We start from the raw sequence: 19,234 nt of genomic DNA on the forward strand, positions 1-19,234 counted from the left end.
TTTTAATTTTTGTTTTCTCTTGACTTGTTTGTAAATGAGCGATTTTGTCTGTGCGTGCATGCTGAATAACCATTCATTCAATTCATTCATTCATTCATTCATTCAAAAGATAACTTTTCAGTTAGCTGATATCAGTTATTGAAGCTACCTTTTTGGTTAGCTGTGCCCACCCTGCTGCCCCTTACCGATCAGCCAGCTCATGCTGGAATGTCCTTGAAGCCAAGGATGCCCACCATGGTCCGCACAACCCCTAGGTCCTCGCCGTATTGCGCTCTGGCCTGACTGTAGTTCTGTGTGCATCTCCAGTCCAGTGGCCTTGGTAATCGAATCGCTTATGAGCCAGTTATCCTAATTTGGACGCAAATCCTCGCATTCTCTGATACAAGGGGTTACGTCAGATTGCATCATTTGCAAAGTGCTTTACAATGCTAATGCAGCCACTTAGTGCCATTATATGCATCAGTTTGCGCATGCTTTATACTCAACAAAAATATAAACGCAACACTTCTTGGTTTTGCTCCCATTTTGTATGAGATGAACTCAAAGATCTAAAACTTCTTCCACATACACAATATCACCATTTCCCTCAAATATTGTTCACAAACCAGTCTAAATCTGTGATAGTGAGCACTTCTCCTTTGCTGAATAATCCATCCCACCTCACAGGTGTGCCATACAAGATGCTGATTAGACACCATGATTAGTGCACAGGTGTGCCTTAGACTGCCCACAATAAAAAGGCCACTCTGAAGGTGCAGTTTTATCACACAGCACAATGCCACAGATGTCGCAAGATTTGAGGGAGCGTGCAATTGGCATGCTGACAGCAGGAATGTCAACCAGAGCTGTTGCTCGTGTATTGAATGTTCATTTCTCTACCATAAGCCGTCTCCAAAGGCGTTTCAGAGAATTTGGCAGTACATCCAACCAGCCTCACAACCGCAGACCACGTGTAACCACACCAGCCCAGGACCTCCACATCCAGCATGTTCACCTCCAAGATCGTCTGAGACCAGCCACTCGGACAGCTGCTGAAACAATCGGTTTGCATAAACCAAAGAATTTCTGCACAAACTGTCAGAAACCGTCTCAGGGAAGCTCATCTGCATGCTCATCGTCCTCATCGGGGTCTCGACCTGACTCCAGTTCATCGTCGTAACCGACTTGAGTGGGCAAATGCTCACATTCGCTGGCTTTTGGCAGTTGGAGAGGTGTTCTCTTCACAGATGATGCGAAGGAGATGTGTTGCAACTGCATGAGGCAAATGGTGGGTCCCACCCAGATACTGACTGGTACCCCCCCCAATAAAACAAAACTGCACCTTTCAGAGTGGCCTTTATTGTGGACAGTCTACGGCACACCTGTGCACTAATCATGGTGTCTAATCAGCATCTTGATATGGCACACCTGTGAGGTGGGATGGATTATCTCAGCAAAGGAGAAGTGCTCATATCACAGATTTAGACTGGTTTGTGAACAATATTTGAGGGAAATGGTGATATTGTGTATGTGGAAAAAGTTTTAGATCTTTGAGTTCATCTCATACAAAATGGGAGCAAAACCAAAAGTGTTGCTTTATAGTTTTGTTGATATATATCCATCCATATAATTGCAAACACGTGGGTGTGTTAAATGTTCATCAGTGTGTCTCTGATGTGCACATCTCTCCGATGACTTCTTGTGTTCACACTATTAACAGTTCCAAGCGTCACCTTTACATGTCCACAGTGGAACAATAGCTGTAGAAACATTCGTCACCCAGCCTGGATTTTTGTGTGATGCACCGTGCATTTCCACGCTCACGTCAATTTTGACACATTTGCACGTGTACGTGGTGATGGACGTACGCCAGGTTTTTGTGCGTAAACACACGCTTTGCACATGAGAACCCCTGATCCTACGGATGTGAGGAAAAACATTGCTGGATTTTTATGTAAATCCACTGATTTTAAAAGAAGTGCATATTTGTGCATTTATTTCTGACAACCAGGCAGGGTCAGTGTTTAAGTGGTTAGTGTACTTGGTTTCAGTGTGGAAGGTTCCTGGTTCACCGCTATCCCTGTCACATTGTCCATGTAATGTGCAGTTGTGTCAAGGAAGTGCATTCGGTGTAAAACCTGTGTCAAATCAACATGCAGATCCACCTTGGATCTGCTGTGGTGACCCCAAGTGAAAACAAAGGCAAATGAGCACATTGGCCTCCATCATCTGTGAAGAACGTTTAGATCCACTAGGACTCTTCCTGCAGCTGGCTACCTGTCTAAACAGAGCAATTTGGGAGAACGGCCTTAGTCATTATTTTATTGTGAAATGTTACTTTTCTTGTAATTTAAATGGACTGGAAATATGAACTGTTACAACACTTCAACATAACACAACTACCCTACTATGAAAATTAAAAACTATTACTGCCCAACACATTCTACAGTGCTCTCTTGTAGCAAATATGTCATTTTTATAGTCATATCTGAATTTCTGACCCCCAAAACATTGATTTAGACACCAAAATTAATGTTCTAGGTTACATATAAGTGAAAATATGCCATAATATTGATTTTGGCTGCCATTTTGTTATCGCCCCCTGGTGGATTTAGCTCACGTTACCCCAGCTAAAATCTTTTTTGGGGTGGCGGGGCAGTCTCCAAGAATCTGCATTCAAAAGTTATTCCCAGAAAATTGGTCACAGACTCAATGGGTGGGGTCCTCTACTATAGATCCGTTAGGACAGTTCACTGCAAAATAAACCAGATTATCCCAGGTGTTTGTCATAAAATATTCCAAACAAGCAGATAGTCTTCCCAACCAGCTGCATCGAGTGAATTAGTGACCTCAGTTCCCAAAATGAGCAAATATTTGCACAAAAACAATAAAGTTTATCAGTTTGACATTAAATATCTTGTCTTTGTGGTGTATTCAATTGAATAGGTTGAAGAGGATTTGCAAATCGTATTCTGTTTTTATTTCATTTTACGCAACATCCCAACTTCATTGGAATTGGGGTTGTACATTACGGGTTTATGATGACTTGAAAACATGTTTTATTCATCAGTTGTTCCTTACTTTTTGACTGTAAACTGCTACCAGTATCATTAGCTTTGTTCTTATTTACAAACATTTCACTTAAATCATGTAACATCACTTTTTGACTACAAACAAATTGTCCTTTAATATTAATTGTGTGTTGTTAACAAACATGACACTGCCAGACATCTCACTGAAATGTAACCTGTGGACTTCAGCCCTACAAAAATATACAACACCAGGATCAGAACTGAAACTGTTCATCGCTAACTTTACTTATAATTGAGGACCAAAAGGTCTTTTTGAAAATGTGAAGGGCAGATTCTTTTGATGATTTCTTTCTGTTTTCCTCTACAATGTGTGACACTGAGCCTTTCACTCTCCACACTATTTTTTTTTAAACTTTTAATTAAATAATACAGGTAACATATACAAATACAAACCCTAATTTTTTTTTTTTTCCTCAAAGGTGGAACATGTAAATATTGGAGGAGCATGGCATGCATGCACATGCACACATGGTGTTGTGTGGCGTCTCAGCTCCACATGGAGGCAAAACTGAGTCATTTTAACATATTTTATTTTTCTTTTGTGGATCATGGGATAATTTCTTCGCACGCAGACATAATTGTGACTCTTTCAATTTCAGGTGCAAATTTAGAGCGGCCCGTGGAGGGGAGAGGAGGCTCCGAACGCAGCACCACAGACATCCAACAAACAGATTACACCTGTAGCGGACCAAGCCAGTCTCCAGTCCGGCCTGAACATCCACACCAAGGGCTGAAAACTCACCAACCTGATGGACAATCTTGGTGCTGAAACCCTGATCTGAGTTCTGATGGAGCAACTATGGTGCAAACGTTTTTCAGCCATGACAAGGAATTAAAGTATTTTCAGATGTTGTTTTCCAAACTCAGGAGCTTTATGTGGGTAATTTGTTGAATTCTAATGAAATGAACAGGTAAGACTTTTTATTTACTCTGATGTGTGAATTTACTCCCGCTGCTTTCAGCCAATCAATGGACAGCATTGATGGACGAATTTTGACTTATGAATAAATTGCATGAAAGCCTGTAAAAATCCATAAATTAGCCCCATCATTGTTTAAGCCACAGTGTTCAAACATATGGCAAAAGTAGCAGTCTGGAAATTACGGAGCGTGGCAGTGAAAATCCCCCATTGAGAGGTTGACATCATGCTGCTGTAAAGGGGTATTGGGTGTCGAAGTATCGGAGACGTTTTATGATTACAAGTACAAGTAAATGAATACGGTATCTGGCCCATACCCGATACTGGTATCGGGATTGGTGCATCCCTGGATATCAATGTAGGCAAAATAATTTAATCTTTATTTAACCAGGTTAGTCCCATTGAGATAGAGATCTCTTTTACAAGGGAGACCTGGACAATTACAACATTTCCAGTTCACCTAACCTGCATGTCTTTAAATGTGGGAGGAAAACCGGAGCACACCGCTGGAAACCCACACAAACATGGGGAGAACATGCAAACTCCACACAGAAACGCCACAGGTGGTAATTGAACCCATGACCTTCTTGCTGTGAGGCACAGTGTTACCCACTAATCCACCGTGCTGCCAATACAATAACGGAACAGTAAAATAAACAAATCACAATATAGCAATGTCAAACATGCTAGACAGAGATTCAGGCCTCATCGTACAGTCTTGTGGTCACAGGGACCACAAAGGCCCAGTGTTAAAAGTGTTAGACATCAGGGCCCCTTAAAAGGCCCATTAGTCAGCTGGCATTTTTAAAGTCCCCCAGAGTCCCCGCCCATGTGTATTAGGGCCTGTTCCTCAAACACCTCCTGAAAAGTCACTCCAGGCAGGGTAAATCCAAACATCTGTCCTCCTGAGATCCTCTTCACATTCAGGTTGATGTGACCTTGTGGAGCTGCTCTTCAGTGATACTTGTCATGGCCAGCAGCGACGCCTCTCAAACAGCCTCTTCAAGCACTGCACCTCAGAACTAGAAGACAGAGCAGAAATCAATCGATCACAATGAACGTATCACAGGTCAAATAATTCAGAACAGCAAAGTATCACATACATTTCCCTAAGAATCCATGAATATAGATATTGTGAGACTGAGTCCAGCACCATTTGCGTAACTTCAATTTAGGATGGAGGGGGACAGTAGTTCAGTACAGCTAAACATCAGTCATGGCAGACAGAGCAGATGGGTCTTTAGTCTGGACTCCACAGAGTCAGACTGTTTTATCTCAGCAGACAACAGTTGCACAATAAGAAAAAGCTGTGTGATCTGCTGACATTTTTAAAATCTTTGGAACACACAAGAATCCTGCATCCTGAGACTGCAGCTCATGGGCCAGTGCATTAAGTCCCATACTCATTTACCACCTGGTTGGACTGAACAATGTAGATGAGGGTCCTAGTCAACTACAGAGACAACAAACATAACTGGAACTGAACCAAGTGTCTATATATTGGGTAGCCAAAACTCTGATCCCATTGATCACCTGCTCTGCAATACACAGTATGCAGTAGTAACAAAATGAAAGAATAATAACGGCACTGTGCTTTTTAAAGCGGAAAAACTTTAAGTGTCTCAGATGAACCCCACCCGGAAGAAGAAAAAGTTGCAGTCCTAGACTGACCACTTGAGGCTGACTGCAAAAAGCTTCCCAGTTAAGTCCGTATTAAAATGTCAAACATTAGAGCAGAAATAAAGATGTTTACAGCCTGGTACAAAAAACGTTTTGGTCTCTATAGGCCCCTAGCTGTTTTACTGAGCTGTGTCTGTCATTTTGAGCATTTTATTACAATTTCTGACAGTAACAGGTTGATGTAGTGCATTTGCTTGTTCTACAGCCACACTTGACTAGGCTGCAGGTGCAGTCGGTAAGTCTGGGGTAATTGGTGAATAAGAGTTATCATCTTCAAGACTGTGTCAGAGACGATTCTAGGGTCTGTTGGGGCCCCAAGCAGAAATTCACTGCCCCCCCCCCCCCCGCAACAGAAATTCACCAAATTTGGTTTTTCGTTATTTTAATAAATCACCAACAAATTGTAAGTAGTATAGTTTTTTCACAAGTTACAAATAGTGAAGTTACAAACACATGAATTTTTCACCATTTCAATAATCAACAACAAATTGTGAACAGTTAATTTTTTTATTTCACACATTATAAAAAGTGAAGTTAGAAGAAGTTACAAATAGATGAGTGTCATCATTTTCATAAATCAACAACAAATTGTGATTTGTGTTTCTTAAGTTGCTGTAAGTTTCTGTTCATTTTAACAGAGAGTGCAAGGTAATTGTCAATTAACTTAAAAAAACAAACAAAAAACAACCAAAACAAACCTTTAACTTGAATTTTTAGCCGTTGTGTAAGGGATGTCTTCACAGTATCTGTTTCCGGTCTTGTGCGAATGCGCTGACCATGTCCTCAAGATCCAATGACCTTCGCACCCTGTGTGCAATGGAGATCAGTGCTAGACCAGAAAGTCTTTCTTGAGACATGGTGATTGGAGATGTCTTGATTAATGTGAGAGATAAAAGCTTCTCTCTCCAGAAGCTACTGTTACTGGTAGGGTTAAGAGGAGGCGAAGGGCGATGCTCAGGTTTTCATACAGATCCAGAAGATCTTACTTATAAATGTAATCCAGCATCTCTCTTGGAGAAGATACATCATCTGGAAATGCATGGTATGCAGCCCTGACCTCCAGATTAAATCTTCAGCATCAAGGTCATTGACATTTCGCTCTAATGCCCTACACTTCTGCCCAAGTGTGCCATTCTGAATTGTTTTCTGAATGTCTTCTTTTGAGAAAATAAATCTATAAAGGTCGTACACTTCTCCAGTTTGTTGAACCGATCATTCAGACTGGTAAGGGCTGTGTCCACTAGGGGCAGAAAGAATTCTCTCTTGAAGTATTCTTCAGGAGAAGACTGGGTCTCTTCCTGGCCCTCGTATGAGAATTGTCTGGTGGTTTTTCTCTTCCTTTTTGCAGGAAAGGTCCTGTCAATGTCAATGCCTCAGCCATTTCTCTGCCATCCGTTTCAGATGCAGGGAGCCATTTTCTCTGAAGTTTATCAGATACTGTCTGACTGAGGTGGTTTCCAGAGAAACACTGGGGCTCTGTACCAGCTTGCTAATGCGGTTTATCTGGTACAGTATGCTGTACCAAATAACGGTACACAGCACAAACACCATGTCATGCGTTCTTCCAGCCTGATAACGACGTGGTAGTTTATCTGCTGCACGGCTGACCACTCATGGCATGCATGGCACACAGTGTGGTGTGTGGGGAGAGCCGAAATAACTTGCTGTCAAGTTAAACCAAGCAACTGTAGTACTGTAGTACAGTCATTAAAATCAACATAGAAAAGTATGGCCATGCCAACGCGAATGAAACTAGACTAGCACCATTCTATATAATTCTTATGTTTCGACTGACTTACCACTACTTGCTTTTTTCTCTCCTCTTCCTCTTTTTCTTCTTTCTTTTCTCACTCCCGGAAGGATAGTTCCTCTTCATTTTCTTATAGCTGTCATTATCTTGTTTTGATAGTTTGATAATTTGCAGGTGCAGAGACAATTTGCAGACACACGGACGTGCAAGTGAATGACTTTTTAAAACGCAAGTGTCTACTTTCGACTCGCAACTCGCAAATCTCGACTCTCTTTCACCACCTAGTGGATCGGGGGCCCCAAGCAGCTGCTTGCCTTGTCTGGTGACAAGATGTGCCTTTGGATTGTGTCCATAATTCTTCGAGAAAGACAAATCTGGATTTGCATTTCTGTCATTATACCACATTGCTTGTGCAAGATGTGGTATTTCAGAGTAGAATGGGTTGGGGTTTGCTTCTCAGCCTCAGCTTGACTTTGTTTAAACAGTTGCCACTGGAGCTTATTAATGTCCACAAGATTTGTGCAAGTAGAGAAGAGTCTATGGACAATTTCTTCCAGGCCATCATACATGTCATGAGTTGGATAGACACGGTAATGACCTGAGTAAAGGCTGTAAGTAAGAAGAAGTGTTTTCCAGCAGGTAAAATTTCCTTTCCCAGCAAATTTTCCAGGTGTGTCTGATCCTGTGAAGGCATGGAGTCCAGGTAAGCTCTGTGTCAAGTCTGGGCTAACAGCCTGATAAATAGGCTTGAGAAGAACAATTCAACATTTATCTCCAGGGACAACAATAATGCAGGCACATCAAGTTCAGGTTGTCATCTTAAGGCCAAAACAAACACATCTGTGTATGGTGACATAATATGAACTGCATGGTCCAATCTGGAGGCATAGAGAGCACGGAGGATCAAACATGCCTTATGTCTGTTTGCATTGTAAGTGGTGCAGTGTTAATAAAACAACTGTTAAAAATACATAAATATGTATAAACCAGATTAGAGTAACTAAGTAATAATAATAAATGCAAACCTTGCAGCACAATTGCATCCCACTGAGTTTGCTTCTCTTGAAGTCTATTGAATATCATCTTACACTTTTCGGGCTTCACACAGCTTTCTAAGCTTCAATATTTCAAAGTTCCATTAGTGTGAGATGACATCTGAGTTCCATCTTTGTCTCATCAGACCAGAGAATTTTGTTCCTCATGGTCTGAGAGTCCTCAGGTGCCGTTTGGCAAACTCCAGGCTGCCTACCATGTGGGTCATTCCATCTTAAGTCACCCAGAGGCTCCCAGGTCACCCCTCAGTTCTGTTATGTCAGTTTGATATATTATTCCTATTATAAAGTTATGGTGAAATGCCAAATATTAGGTCTGTATCTTTCAAACATTTGAAGTTACAGCCTTTGGAATTTGTGAATTTTTCACATATCATGAAACGGTGTTTTCTACCAACTTTGCACATTAATAATGAGCTCCCTATATGCGTCACACACTTTGAAACTGCTCATGCCAGGCTAACCTTTGGTGTAGAGTTTGGAAATGTTGGCAATTCTGGTGTATCTAGTGTGATCTGCCCTCCACAAAGGCCTCAAAATGGTAGAAAACCCAAAATTGTACTTGTTCATATCTTTGATTAGTTCAAAATCAAAGAAATATACTAGCTGTGGCTATAGAACTTTTTGTATGATGGTTTGTAATATAATGGAACATATTTACACATTTAAATGATACACCAGGTTGTTTTAACAAAATTTATAGTTGTTGAAAAAAATGCTAATTTTGAAAGTGTCAACATATGCCACCCTGGATGCCAATGTGGACAGTTGACTATCATATTCATATTTTTTACCATATATTTTACATATCCCAAGTTGATATGCTGCAAATATGGTGTTGTTATTGAGCTTCCTTCATGTGATTTTGTCTTCAAACCAGAATGTAGTCACAACAATATTTTTTTGGCAGAAACACGATAAGTTCCTTCTATGATGGTAACTGGTATGTTGGATTTTTTTCAAAACTGGGTGAATTAAGATGGAATGACCCATGTGCCTTTTCCTAAGGAGTGGCTTCCGTCTGCCACTCTACCATTAGGGATGCACCGAGCCACAGTTTTTCACTTGCAATTTGTTCCGGATACCTGAATTTGGATATCTGCCAATACCAATACTTTTCCAATCTGATGCCAGAGCTCTGTTTGCTTTAATATTATTATTATCATTGTTGTTTATTTATATGAGAATTTTCTTAAAAAGAGACGTGAAAGTTCAGCTACAAATTGCCAGAAGGTGTATCTAAGATGAAGCCTAGATTTGATGTTTTGGTGGAAGAATTAAGTACTTTTATTTTTTTATGGACTTTTATACCCCAAGAGAGAAAAGACAGCACACACTCTCTCTCTGTCTTTCTCTCTCTCTTTCTCAATTTTCAAGTTCAAAGGAGCTTCATTGACATGGGAAACATTACATTGTCAAAGCAAGTATTCAGAAAAATTAAAAATAAAGTCCTTTCTGTCTGTCTGTATGTCCTGTCTGTCCCCCCCCCCCCCCCCCGTCTGTCTCTATTTGCCTGTCTCTCCTCCTCAATTTTCAATTTCAGGGGAGCTTTATTGACATGGGAGACATGTTTTCATTATTAAAGCAAGAGTAAAAATTAAAAATTGAGTCCTCTCTCTCTCTCTCTCTCCCCCCTCTCTCTCTCTCGCTGTTTTCCTGCTGACAATCTTGGAACTAATCAAAAAATGAAGCATTTCAACTGTAAAATAAGCCACAAATTTCTAAATGTATCACCAGCGACGCTCACATGACAAACTCTGAATTAACACTGAAGTATTAATGTAAATTGTTTCCCTTTCAGCGGACAGAAACTCAGTTCGGCTGTCCTCTTCAGCTGCAATCTCGGCTGGCTTTTCATAATGTTCCACATCCTTGGGACGCTGAAGCGGCTAACTTTTCAGCACACATTTTTGTGGCTGATAAATGAAATCCTGCTGGAGACCTGAAGAGAGAACAAGAAATGAAAAATAATGGGATAACATGGTATGAAAAAAATAATCATGCCAACAATAACTGTGACCTGCTTTCACCTGACACTCATCAATGTCTGCAATTATTTGTTACATTAACTTGCCTAATTTAAGGCTCATCTAAATAACACAAGCACATTATACTGACACGGCATTTCTCACCAGCACACTCACATATAGATAATTTTTTTAAAATGTGCTGCTGAGCAACAGACTAAAGAGGTGCTCAGTCAAGGTCTGTCACTCTCTGAGGTCACAGCTGAAGTAAGAGAAGTACCATAAATGTGTAAATGTCCTGACATTTTAGGAAAGACAGGGTGATAAACATGACTCATTACCTCAAAAGGAGGACACCACTGGTCCATTTTAGTTCTTCAGTTGATGTCTGACAATAATAAAGGGGGCTGCAAAGCCGCTGCCAAAGAACACCAACATTAGCCCTAGCAGACGCCACTTGTTTGCCACAGAAAATGGCATGTTCTGCAAAAACACAAACGTAACCAACATTATATATATTTTGGACAGTGATGGTATTGTATGACTGTGCTACTCCCCCCCCCCCCCCCCCCCACACACACACACGCCACAGTTTTGGGAGGAGCAGCACACCTTAACCCTTTATGTCAACATCAAGTTATTTTCAGACTATAACAAGTGCATATTGTGGGCAGGGGTGGTGGAGCGTGGTTAGTACACTTTGTTTCAGTGTGGAGGGTTCAAACACCACCCCTGCCACATTTCTCCATGCAAAGTAGGATTTGCTGTAGCGACCCCAAGTGCAAACAAGGCAGCAACTAAAAGGACTTGCTTTTTTTTTTTAAATAAAGTACAAATTGTGAAGCGAGATGGGACAGTATTATACAATCTCAACACTGTGGGATTTTAATGATCAGAGGTGAACTACGTGTCTGGTTTGGGAACTTCAGGTGGCAGGGCTGCAGCAAACAGATGAGGTGCGGTGTCCCAAGTTGTGTCAGGCACTTCAGTACCAAACGAGAGAGAGAGTTGGTTTTGTTTTAAAATTGCGTAAATGGCAAACATTTTGTTTTCATTCAGAAACATGAGCAAAAGTTATCCCATTTTCATTGTTGTCATTGTTGTTTCAGGTTTCTAATACTTTTTGTTTATTTTAAATTTCCTCCCCGAGTTGAAACTTTGATCTAATTTGAACCACAGGGTTTATGACCCATTACACCCCCTGGTCTGCTTTCCAGACTCATGGACTGCAATTTCAAAATCTCACTGTTTCAAAAGTAGCACCATTTTGTTCCAATGGTACGAGTTCCCCACAGCAAAATTGAATTAATGCTACATGGCTTGCCAGTGAGCCTTCTGTTCCTGAAATGTGCATAAAGGCTCAAAGCTATGGTCTTTTTTTATCATTTCATTCATTAAAAGGAAAAACAAAACCATAAAAAACAACTACAATATAGGGAAGGAAACTTGTCCAACATCTTTTCAAAGAGTGGCAAGAAGAGCAGAAAATACATCAAACTTAACTGTACACTGGCAGGAATATTAGCATGAAATAAATATTCTGGGCAACAGTGCTTTTTCACAGGGAAGAGCAGCATGAACATACTTGCAAATGAGTGAAGCAAGGAATGCTTTGTTTTTAAACCACAGAGCCGTATATAAGAGGAGAGAACGCAGTCACACAGACGCATGCTGGCAAGGAGGCGTGGTGCATGTATCACGTGACTGCCCATTTACCGTTATATACAATACAGTAACACCAAAGTTGCTCGTAGATCTTGTCAAGAAACGATGGAAAATGCCAGAAAGCTGCACGTTGGCAATGCCACAACCGGAGGAAGAAGGGAGACATTTCCTTCCATAAGTAAGTGGTTTTGGTTCTTATTATTACTTTTCCCATGACTTTGGAGCGATAAACTAGTGTATCTTGCAGAGCGTCATGCCTGTGCAATGCATGAATATGAAGTTGTACACCATATAAAATGCTACTCATGAACAATCATCCGAAAAAGAATTATTGGATTTTACATAACTTTTGAAGGGCTTGTACTTAATCTAAGGATTTAGAAACCACCTGGATGGAATTTTACTCAAAGCTGAATTAATTCAGTACGATACAAAAATGGATTCTACCATGAGAAATTATTAATGCAGCATGTGTGCATCACAATATTGTGCCTTATGTCTGCAGAATTTAGAGATGGAACATATCAGAATCTGTGTTTTCAACACTAACTTCTTTGGATATGACATGTTGAGCTTCCAATTCTGTACCTTGATATTGCCTGGCAGTGCCTGAAATAAAGTGTGACTCATGAATGATCACTCGCAAAGGAATTGATTGAAGCTGGAACAAATCAGATCCATGTAAACTTTCAACATTATTGCGGAATGTGTGGGCGTCAGGGGTAAGTTTAATACTTCCTACATAATTTAATTTTACTGACTCAATATCCAGGTAAGAATGGTATTTAAACATATTTTGCGAGCTTTTTTCCATATGTGTAACACTTGCGTATTTACTTCAGCACTGAAAAATGCACACGAAAACATTTCACATACGGGCACTTCATCAATATTTGAAAATGGCGGCTCGTTCTCCACGAAGGCACCGTTGCGTAAAAACTGATGAAAATTATTGGTTGAAATAAAAGGATTAATAAATGAAATAGTTTTGACTGTGTTGAATGTTTAGTCTCCAAAGTAAAGGTCAAACAAGGTCAATGTCCATTGGATTCTATGACATGTGACATATGTTAACCTGTAACATGATAACGAAGTGTGACAGATGGTGCAAACTATTCCTTTTTAGAACTGTTAACCTAAACAATAATTTGCATATTTTACTGAAATTGGAGCAACTTTAACTTTTGACCCCTGTACAAACTGAAACTGACCGTTGTCTCCATTTTGCTGTTTTTGCCCCATAACTCCAGAACATTCCATCATAGATAGTCCAAACTATCTATGTATTATTTTTCTCTGTATTATTTTTCCATTGACCCCTACCTGGCAACAGCTACAACCCTGGGATGGCTATCATATTTTTTGTGTAGACCATGGTACACTGAGGCTGGATTATAAGTGTTGTTTAGTCACCTTAAGTGGTACCGAAAAACCTGCTTGGCCCATGGACCTAAAAGGGAACAGGATTGAAACCACTGGCCTATGTAATGATTCACAAATCTGAGACAGATTAAATAGTAGGTGTGCTTGTTAGTAAAAAGGATCACTCAGTGACCCTTCAAATGTGAACTTATTTTTTCTTCACACATACGTTAAGCATTTCCTGTTTGTTAAAAGCATTTTTACTTGAAGGTACATTTTGGTTTTGTTTGAATCTGTGTAAATGTTAAGTTAATAATGTATACTGTCGAACACTTCAAGTTTTTGTAATTTAATGACAGTCAGGATTAGGAATGGGTATTGATAACATTTTATTAGGGCTGCAGCTATCGATAATTTTAGTAATCAAATATTCTATTGATTATTCTGGCGATTAATAGAGTAATCAGATTAAAAAGTACTTTGGCGTTTTTAAACAACATCAATAATCCAGGGCTCTGCCTAAGCAATGGCACAATGTAACTGCGCCAAAGTGTTGACATTTTGCTGAAATGGCGATGGATGTGGCTTTCTGTTTTTTTTTTTTTTCTTTTTTCAGACCCCGCCCCCCCCACCTTTTTAAGCATTTACTTATTTTACCTTTCAGCTTCTGGAGAGCTCTGCCCCCCATAACTCCCCACCCTTTTTTAAGCATTTTCTTTTTGCTTTTCAGCTGACCCCCAATTACAGCCCTCTTAACCCCCTGCCACTTTAAGCATTTTTAATGTACCAAAGTGCGCAGCATGTCGTCAGACAGTGTGATGAAGGAGATGATCCCTCTTTTGTTCTGTACGAGGAACCAGAGCAGGTGGACCCACCGACGTGCACACAGATCTCCACAACTTCTGTTTGCAGTTTCTCCAGGACTCAGGCGCTATGAGCTCTGTCTCAGCGTCGAGTCCAGGAACTCGGAGAAAGGATCGAGATCGTTAGCTTTGGTTTCATTTAGTTCCTCTTTCTTCCTTTTTGTGCTCTGGCTTTGCAAGCAATTTGGGATAAAGCTCTTTCATCTGCCTTTTCTCAACAAATTGTGACTTTTTTCCCTTCAGCCAGGAATCGTCGTACGCCGTGTGACTGGGCCATAAACAAAAAGGCTATCGACGCCGGTGGCTTGAATAATTTATCAATTCTTAATAGAAACTGGTTTTTAATACCCATCCCTAGTCAAATAAATAAAAAAAAATTACAATTTGTAACACATCTGACTCTTTTACGACAACAAACACTGAGCCATTATACAGAAAACAAATGCACACAAACATGCTGAGATGCGAGCAGCTTAATGCTAACTTTATCATTGAAATTGCCATAGACATGCTAACGCATTAGCATCTGTTCCGTTTTTAAGTTATAAAATATCAACTGTTTCAGAAGACCATAACAGGTCAGTTTAACATAAAAAAGGTAAATATTACTCACAGACATATGCTCTTTGGGGTTTTAGCGGGGAAAAAATAAGATAAATTGAAATAAAACAAAAAACCAATGAAGCTGCAGATCAAAGCACTGCTTCATTGGTTCAAGGTTCAAAGCAAAGCCGCGCTGCAGAAACGATTGATTACAGACCGCTGCAGTGTCTGTAATCAATGTAGAGAAATGGTCTTTTTCCCGACAAACACTCTCAAAACAACAGGCACTCTGAAGAACAGATAAGGGAATCATTAAGCAAAAAGGCTATCGATGTCGGTGGAGCGAATCATTTCTTAACAATACCCGAAAATAACCAATTTGCGATACCCATCCCTAGTAAAAACAGCTGATTCTCTCATTTACTTATTTTTGTTTTATGGATAATGTAAGATTGAGCCCTCCTAATCTATGCCTGCTATGATTACCTATTTTATTTATTTTCTTTCTTTCATTACTTTGACAGTTTCTTCCCTTCTATCTCAGATACTCACTGGGACAATACTCAACTCTGAAAATATCATTTCTTTAATCAATGTTTATACAAGTTTTGTGGAATCATCAGCAAGCTTATATATATATATATATATATATACATACATATATATATACATACACACACACACACACTGGTCCCTCGCTATATCGCGGTTCACCTTTTGCAGCCTAGCAGTTTTGCTGATTTTTTTAGTGCAATTTTGCATGCTTCTTCGTCTTTTTTTTTTTTTTTTTTTTTAAACAGCGCATTGTGTTCTGCGTCCTCATCAGGCGGGCCGTTCAGCATCACTGCGATTGCTCTCACTACCTCCGATGCGCTTACCGAGTCTGCGGGCTCGGTAGGCACTGCAGCGGGCCACTGACACCGCCCCACTGTCTGCTGTGCGGAGCTACAGCCAAAATCTGGCAACAGGTCCAAAGACTACGCTCGCTGTTTGGATGCAGAGCGCTCCAGCAGCCCGCAAGGATAGAATTCTTGCGGAAAATCCGCAGTGCTGCATGGTCTCGGTAACCGCAGCCACAGAGCTCCATGAACACAGAGAGGTTTGTATCTTTTTAATGACTTGGATTCTTTGCGGGTCCCGCATCCGTATCACCGGAGGTAGTGAGCGAAGGGAGAGCACGCGCATTGTGTTCTGCGTGTCTGTTTCTAAGAATCTTCTCACCCAGAAGAAAAAAAGAGCGCCAACAACTACCCATAACTGTGTTCTTCACTCGGAAAAAGACACCTGCACCGAGGTGACATTCAGTGGAAAAACACGCCACGGAGCGGCGCCACGACAAAGAGGCGCGGTCAGAGGAAGTGTGAAATACTGGTGAGTCAATATTACTAATTTCTTATGTGTCCAACCTCGTAGGTTGATCGTTAAAATTGAATTGTTAGTTCTAAAAGCCATCATAATTATTTATAGGAAAATATTCTATTTTATTTCTCAAACAGATGTTTGGGTCTGAAAACAGGTTTTGAAATTTGGTTTCCTTCTATAATACCGGAATTATTTTTCTTTGAACTTTGAGAGTGTTTACACAGGAGAGAAAAGTGAGAAAATGTTAATGCCTGTTTGAGAAAAGTGTATAAAGTGTGTAGTGAAGGGTTTTACAGCCTTAAAACATCTTGTAAAAAAATAACGCTTACTACTTCGCGGATTTCGCCTATTGCGGGCTATTTTTAGAACGTAACTCCGCGATAAACAAGGAACCACTGTGTGTGGTGTGTGTGTGTATATATATATATATATATATATATATATATACACACACACACACACACACGTATATGTGTGTGTATTGGTACCATATCATGAACAAAAGTGGATGGATAACAAAAGTCATGATGATAATACAGAAATAGTTTTTTTTTTTTAAAGAGTTGAACTAAAAGAATAAAACACCACCTAACTACCTACAGGAGAGAGAGTTTTCCTGCAATGACAACATTTATTAGACACAGCTCCATGAGCTTCAGCCTAATATAAGTAATAAAGCTCATAGCAACAATGCCAAAAGCTCCAAAACTATGCACAAGAAGACCTAATAAATGTCTTAAAATAGTTTGTCCAACACAAAACACAACATGTGGCTACACTTATTATTATCTTTGCCTATATGCTGGAATAAGAGATAGAACTCTTCAAATTATTGTTCATTGTGGGCATTCAAGTTTTTTTCACGCCTGTCGGTTACGTCATTCGCCTGTGGGCAGTCTTTGAGTGAGGAGTGGCCCACCCTCTCGTCATTGTTTAGTAATGGCTCAGAGACTGCTGCTTTGTTTGATCAAAATTTTTTCAAAACTGTAAGGCACAACTGAGTGGACACCATTCGATAAATTCAGCTGGTTTTCGGTAAAAATTTTAACGGCTGATGAGAGATTCTGTTCTGTAAGTGTCGCTTTAAGGACGGCCCACAGCGCCTGATGGCGATCTGCGCTTCGAGGCGGCAGCGTCTCACCGTTTCAAGTTGTAAACTTCCACATTTCAGGCTCTGTTGACCCAGTAAGTTGTCAGAGAACAGAACTTTCAGAAGAAGTGGGCATGAGGAGTTTATTCGGACATTCCATTGCTAACGGACATTTTGTAATGAAAGAACGTGCGGGCAGAGTCAGAGTCGCATGTCGGGCCGGACCCGACCGTGGGGGGGGGGTCGCAACAGGAAAAACACCTCCGTTGGAAAACTTAACAGGCAAGTTGGAACATGCCCAAGCTGTTAAACAATTTCTCAGTTACTCACTTGTTGAAAGCCATCAAAAGCCGCCTGAATTTTACAAATGGTTTTCAACACGGAGGTGTTTTTCCTGTCGCGGCGCACACAGATTCGCCGAGACGTCACGGAAACGACTCGGCAAATTTGCGCGCACATCTTTCATTACAAAATGTCCTTAAACAGTGGAATGTCCGCATAAAGTCCTCATGCCGGCCTCTTCTGAATCTTCTCTGTTCTCTCACGACGTGCTGGGTGAATTAAGCCTTAAATTAGGATGTTTTCAGGTCGAAACAGGCCGACGACGGCGCCTGGAAGTGCTGCGCGACATCCCGCTCCATGGGAAGTCCTTACAGCGACAGAAACACCCCATAATCTCTCATCAGCCGTTAAACTTTTCACCGAAAACCAGCTTAATTTCTCGAATAGTGTCCACTCGGATATTCCTCACAGGTCCAGAAAAAATTTTGATAAAGCAACGTGCGCCGTCTCAAGCAGCGTGTGAAACAACGGAATTCAGCCGAGAGGGCGGGACCACATCTCACTCAAGGCCTGCCCACAGGGAAATGACGTCACCAAACTCACGCATGCGCACGAGGGTTCAAGCATGATTGGTATAATCGCACGTCATTCAAATCCATATAGTTTTTTTAAAAAACAAAAAGGTAGGATACTTTTCTGATAGACCTCGTATGTAGAGATCAGTGCCCTGAAATACTTTGGACATTGAAAACGTAATTTTGTCCACAGGGAAGGTGACATTGAGCAATTCATTTGGAGTCAGACTTTTCCTGGTTAGCCTTTTTAAGATGTATTATAACATGGGGCCCTTGCCAATAAGTAAGAAATACGACCTGGTGACGTAATCTTATTTTAACTCGTTGGAAAGCAAAAAATGTAACTTCCCAGGTGCCATGGAACGCAACATTAAGAGTCAGCTAAAGGCTAGCACTACTAATCTCTAAGTGAGTTTCGAGCAGTATATAAAAACCATATTCTGAATATTTCCTACTATTAAAAAAAAATCTGCGGAGAAGATTTATATGCATAGGACCGTGGTTTATGTGGCTGACATTAATAACTACCAAGTCTTAGCGTCACGGATATGACCTTCAGCTAACTTTGCTAACGTTAGCCTTAAGAGGCACGGCCGCAACTCAACGCATTAAATGAATACATTACCTGGCCAGGTCCTTCAGCATAATGCGAAGAACGAACAACAGACGTTGTAAATCGCCGCACAACTTGTCCCAGCATGGCTAATTTTTATTCTGTCCTCGTCAGTAACTGAACTCTACAGTGTCGTCAGTTCAAAGATGCTATTTGCGAGTTTGCGACCTTTTTGCTTCCGGGAGTTTCGCAAAGGCGCATGGGACGTACAGAAGGCGAGAGAATGTATGGGGAATGTAGTCCAAATACATACCAAATGACTACAGATCCATCAGAATAAAAGACACGGCAAACGCTTGCGTTGCTTTCAAGTTGGACGGACAAAATTATTATTATTTCCTCATGGTATAACTTAAAGAGTGAATTCACTTGAAGTGCCTCGAATACTTAATCAGAAACTCTCCTCAACCAAACTATTGCCTTGATGCGTAGCAGAAAAA

General features: G+C 40.6%; 1 protein-coding gene across 1 annotated transcript; it reads right to left on the reverse strand.

The window, feature by feature from the left end:
- Positions 1 to 10,784: 10,784 nt before the first annotated feature.
- Positions 10,785 to 19,001, reverse strand: LOC117509772 (cytochrome c oxidase subunit 7C, mitochondrial). Its single transcript, XM_034169455.1, has 2 exons — positions 18,807 to 19,001; positions 10,785 to 10,922 (listed from the first exon to the last, which is right to left on the reverse strand). Exons 1-2 carry the CDS (start codon positions 18,879 to 18,881, stop codon positions 10,809 to 10,811), a joined length of 189 nt encoding a protein of 62 aa, XP_034025346.1. The 5' UTR covers positions 18,882 to 19,001; the 3' UTR covers positions 10,785 to 10,808.
- Positions 19,002 to 19,234: the final 233 nt, after the last annotated feature.

This window comes from Thalassophryne amazonica, chromosome 5 (genome assembly GCF_902500255.1).
Source record: "Thalassophryne amazonica chromosome 5, fThaAma1.1, whole genome shotgun sequence".
In the NCBI taxonomy this organism is placed as follows: domain Eukaryota; kingdom Metazoa; phylum Chordata; class Actinopteri; order Batrachoidiformes; family Batrachoididae; genus Thalassophryne; species Thalassophryne amazonica.

Coding starts and splice junctions, on each gene's coding strand:
- LOC117509772 (XM_034169455.1), bottom strand. CDS start 18,881: ATGCTGGGACAAGTTGTGCGGCGATTTACAACGTCTGTTGTTCGTTCT. Junction 10,923..18,806: donor ATGCTGAAGGACCTGGCCAG/GTAATGTATTCA, acceptor GTGTTTTTGCAG/AACATGCCATTTTCTGTGGC.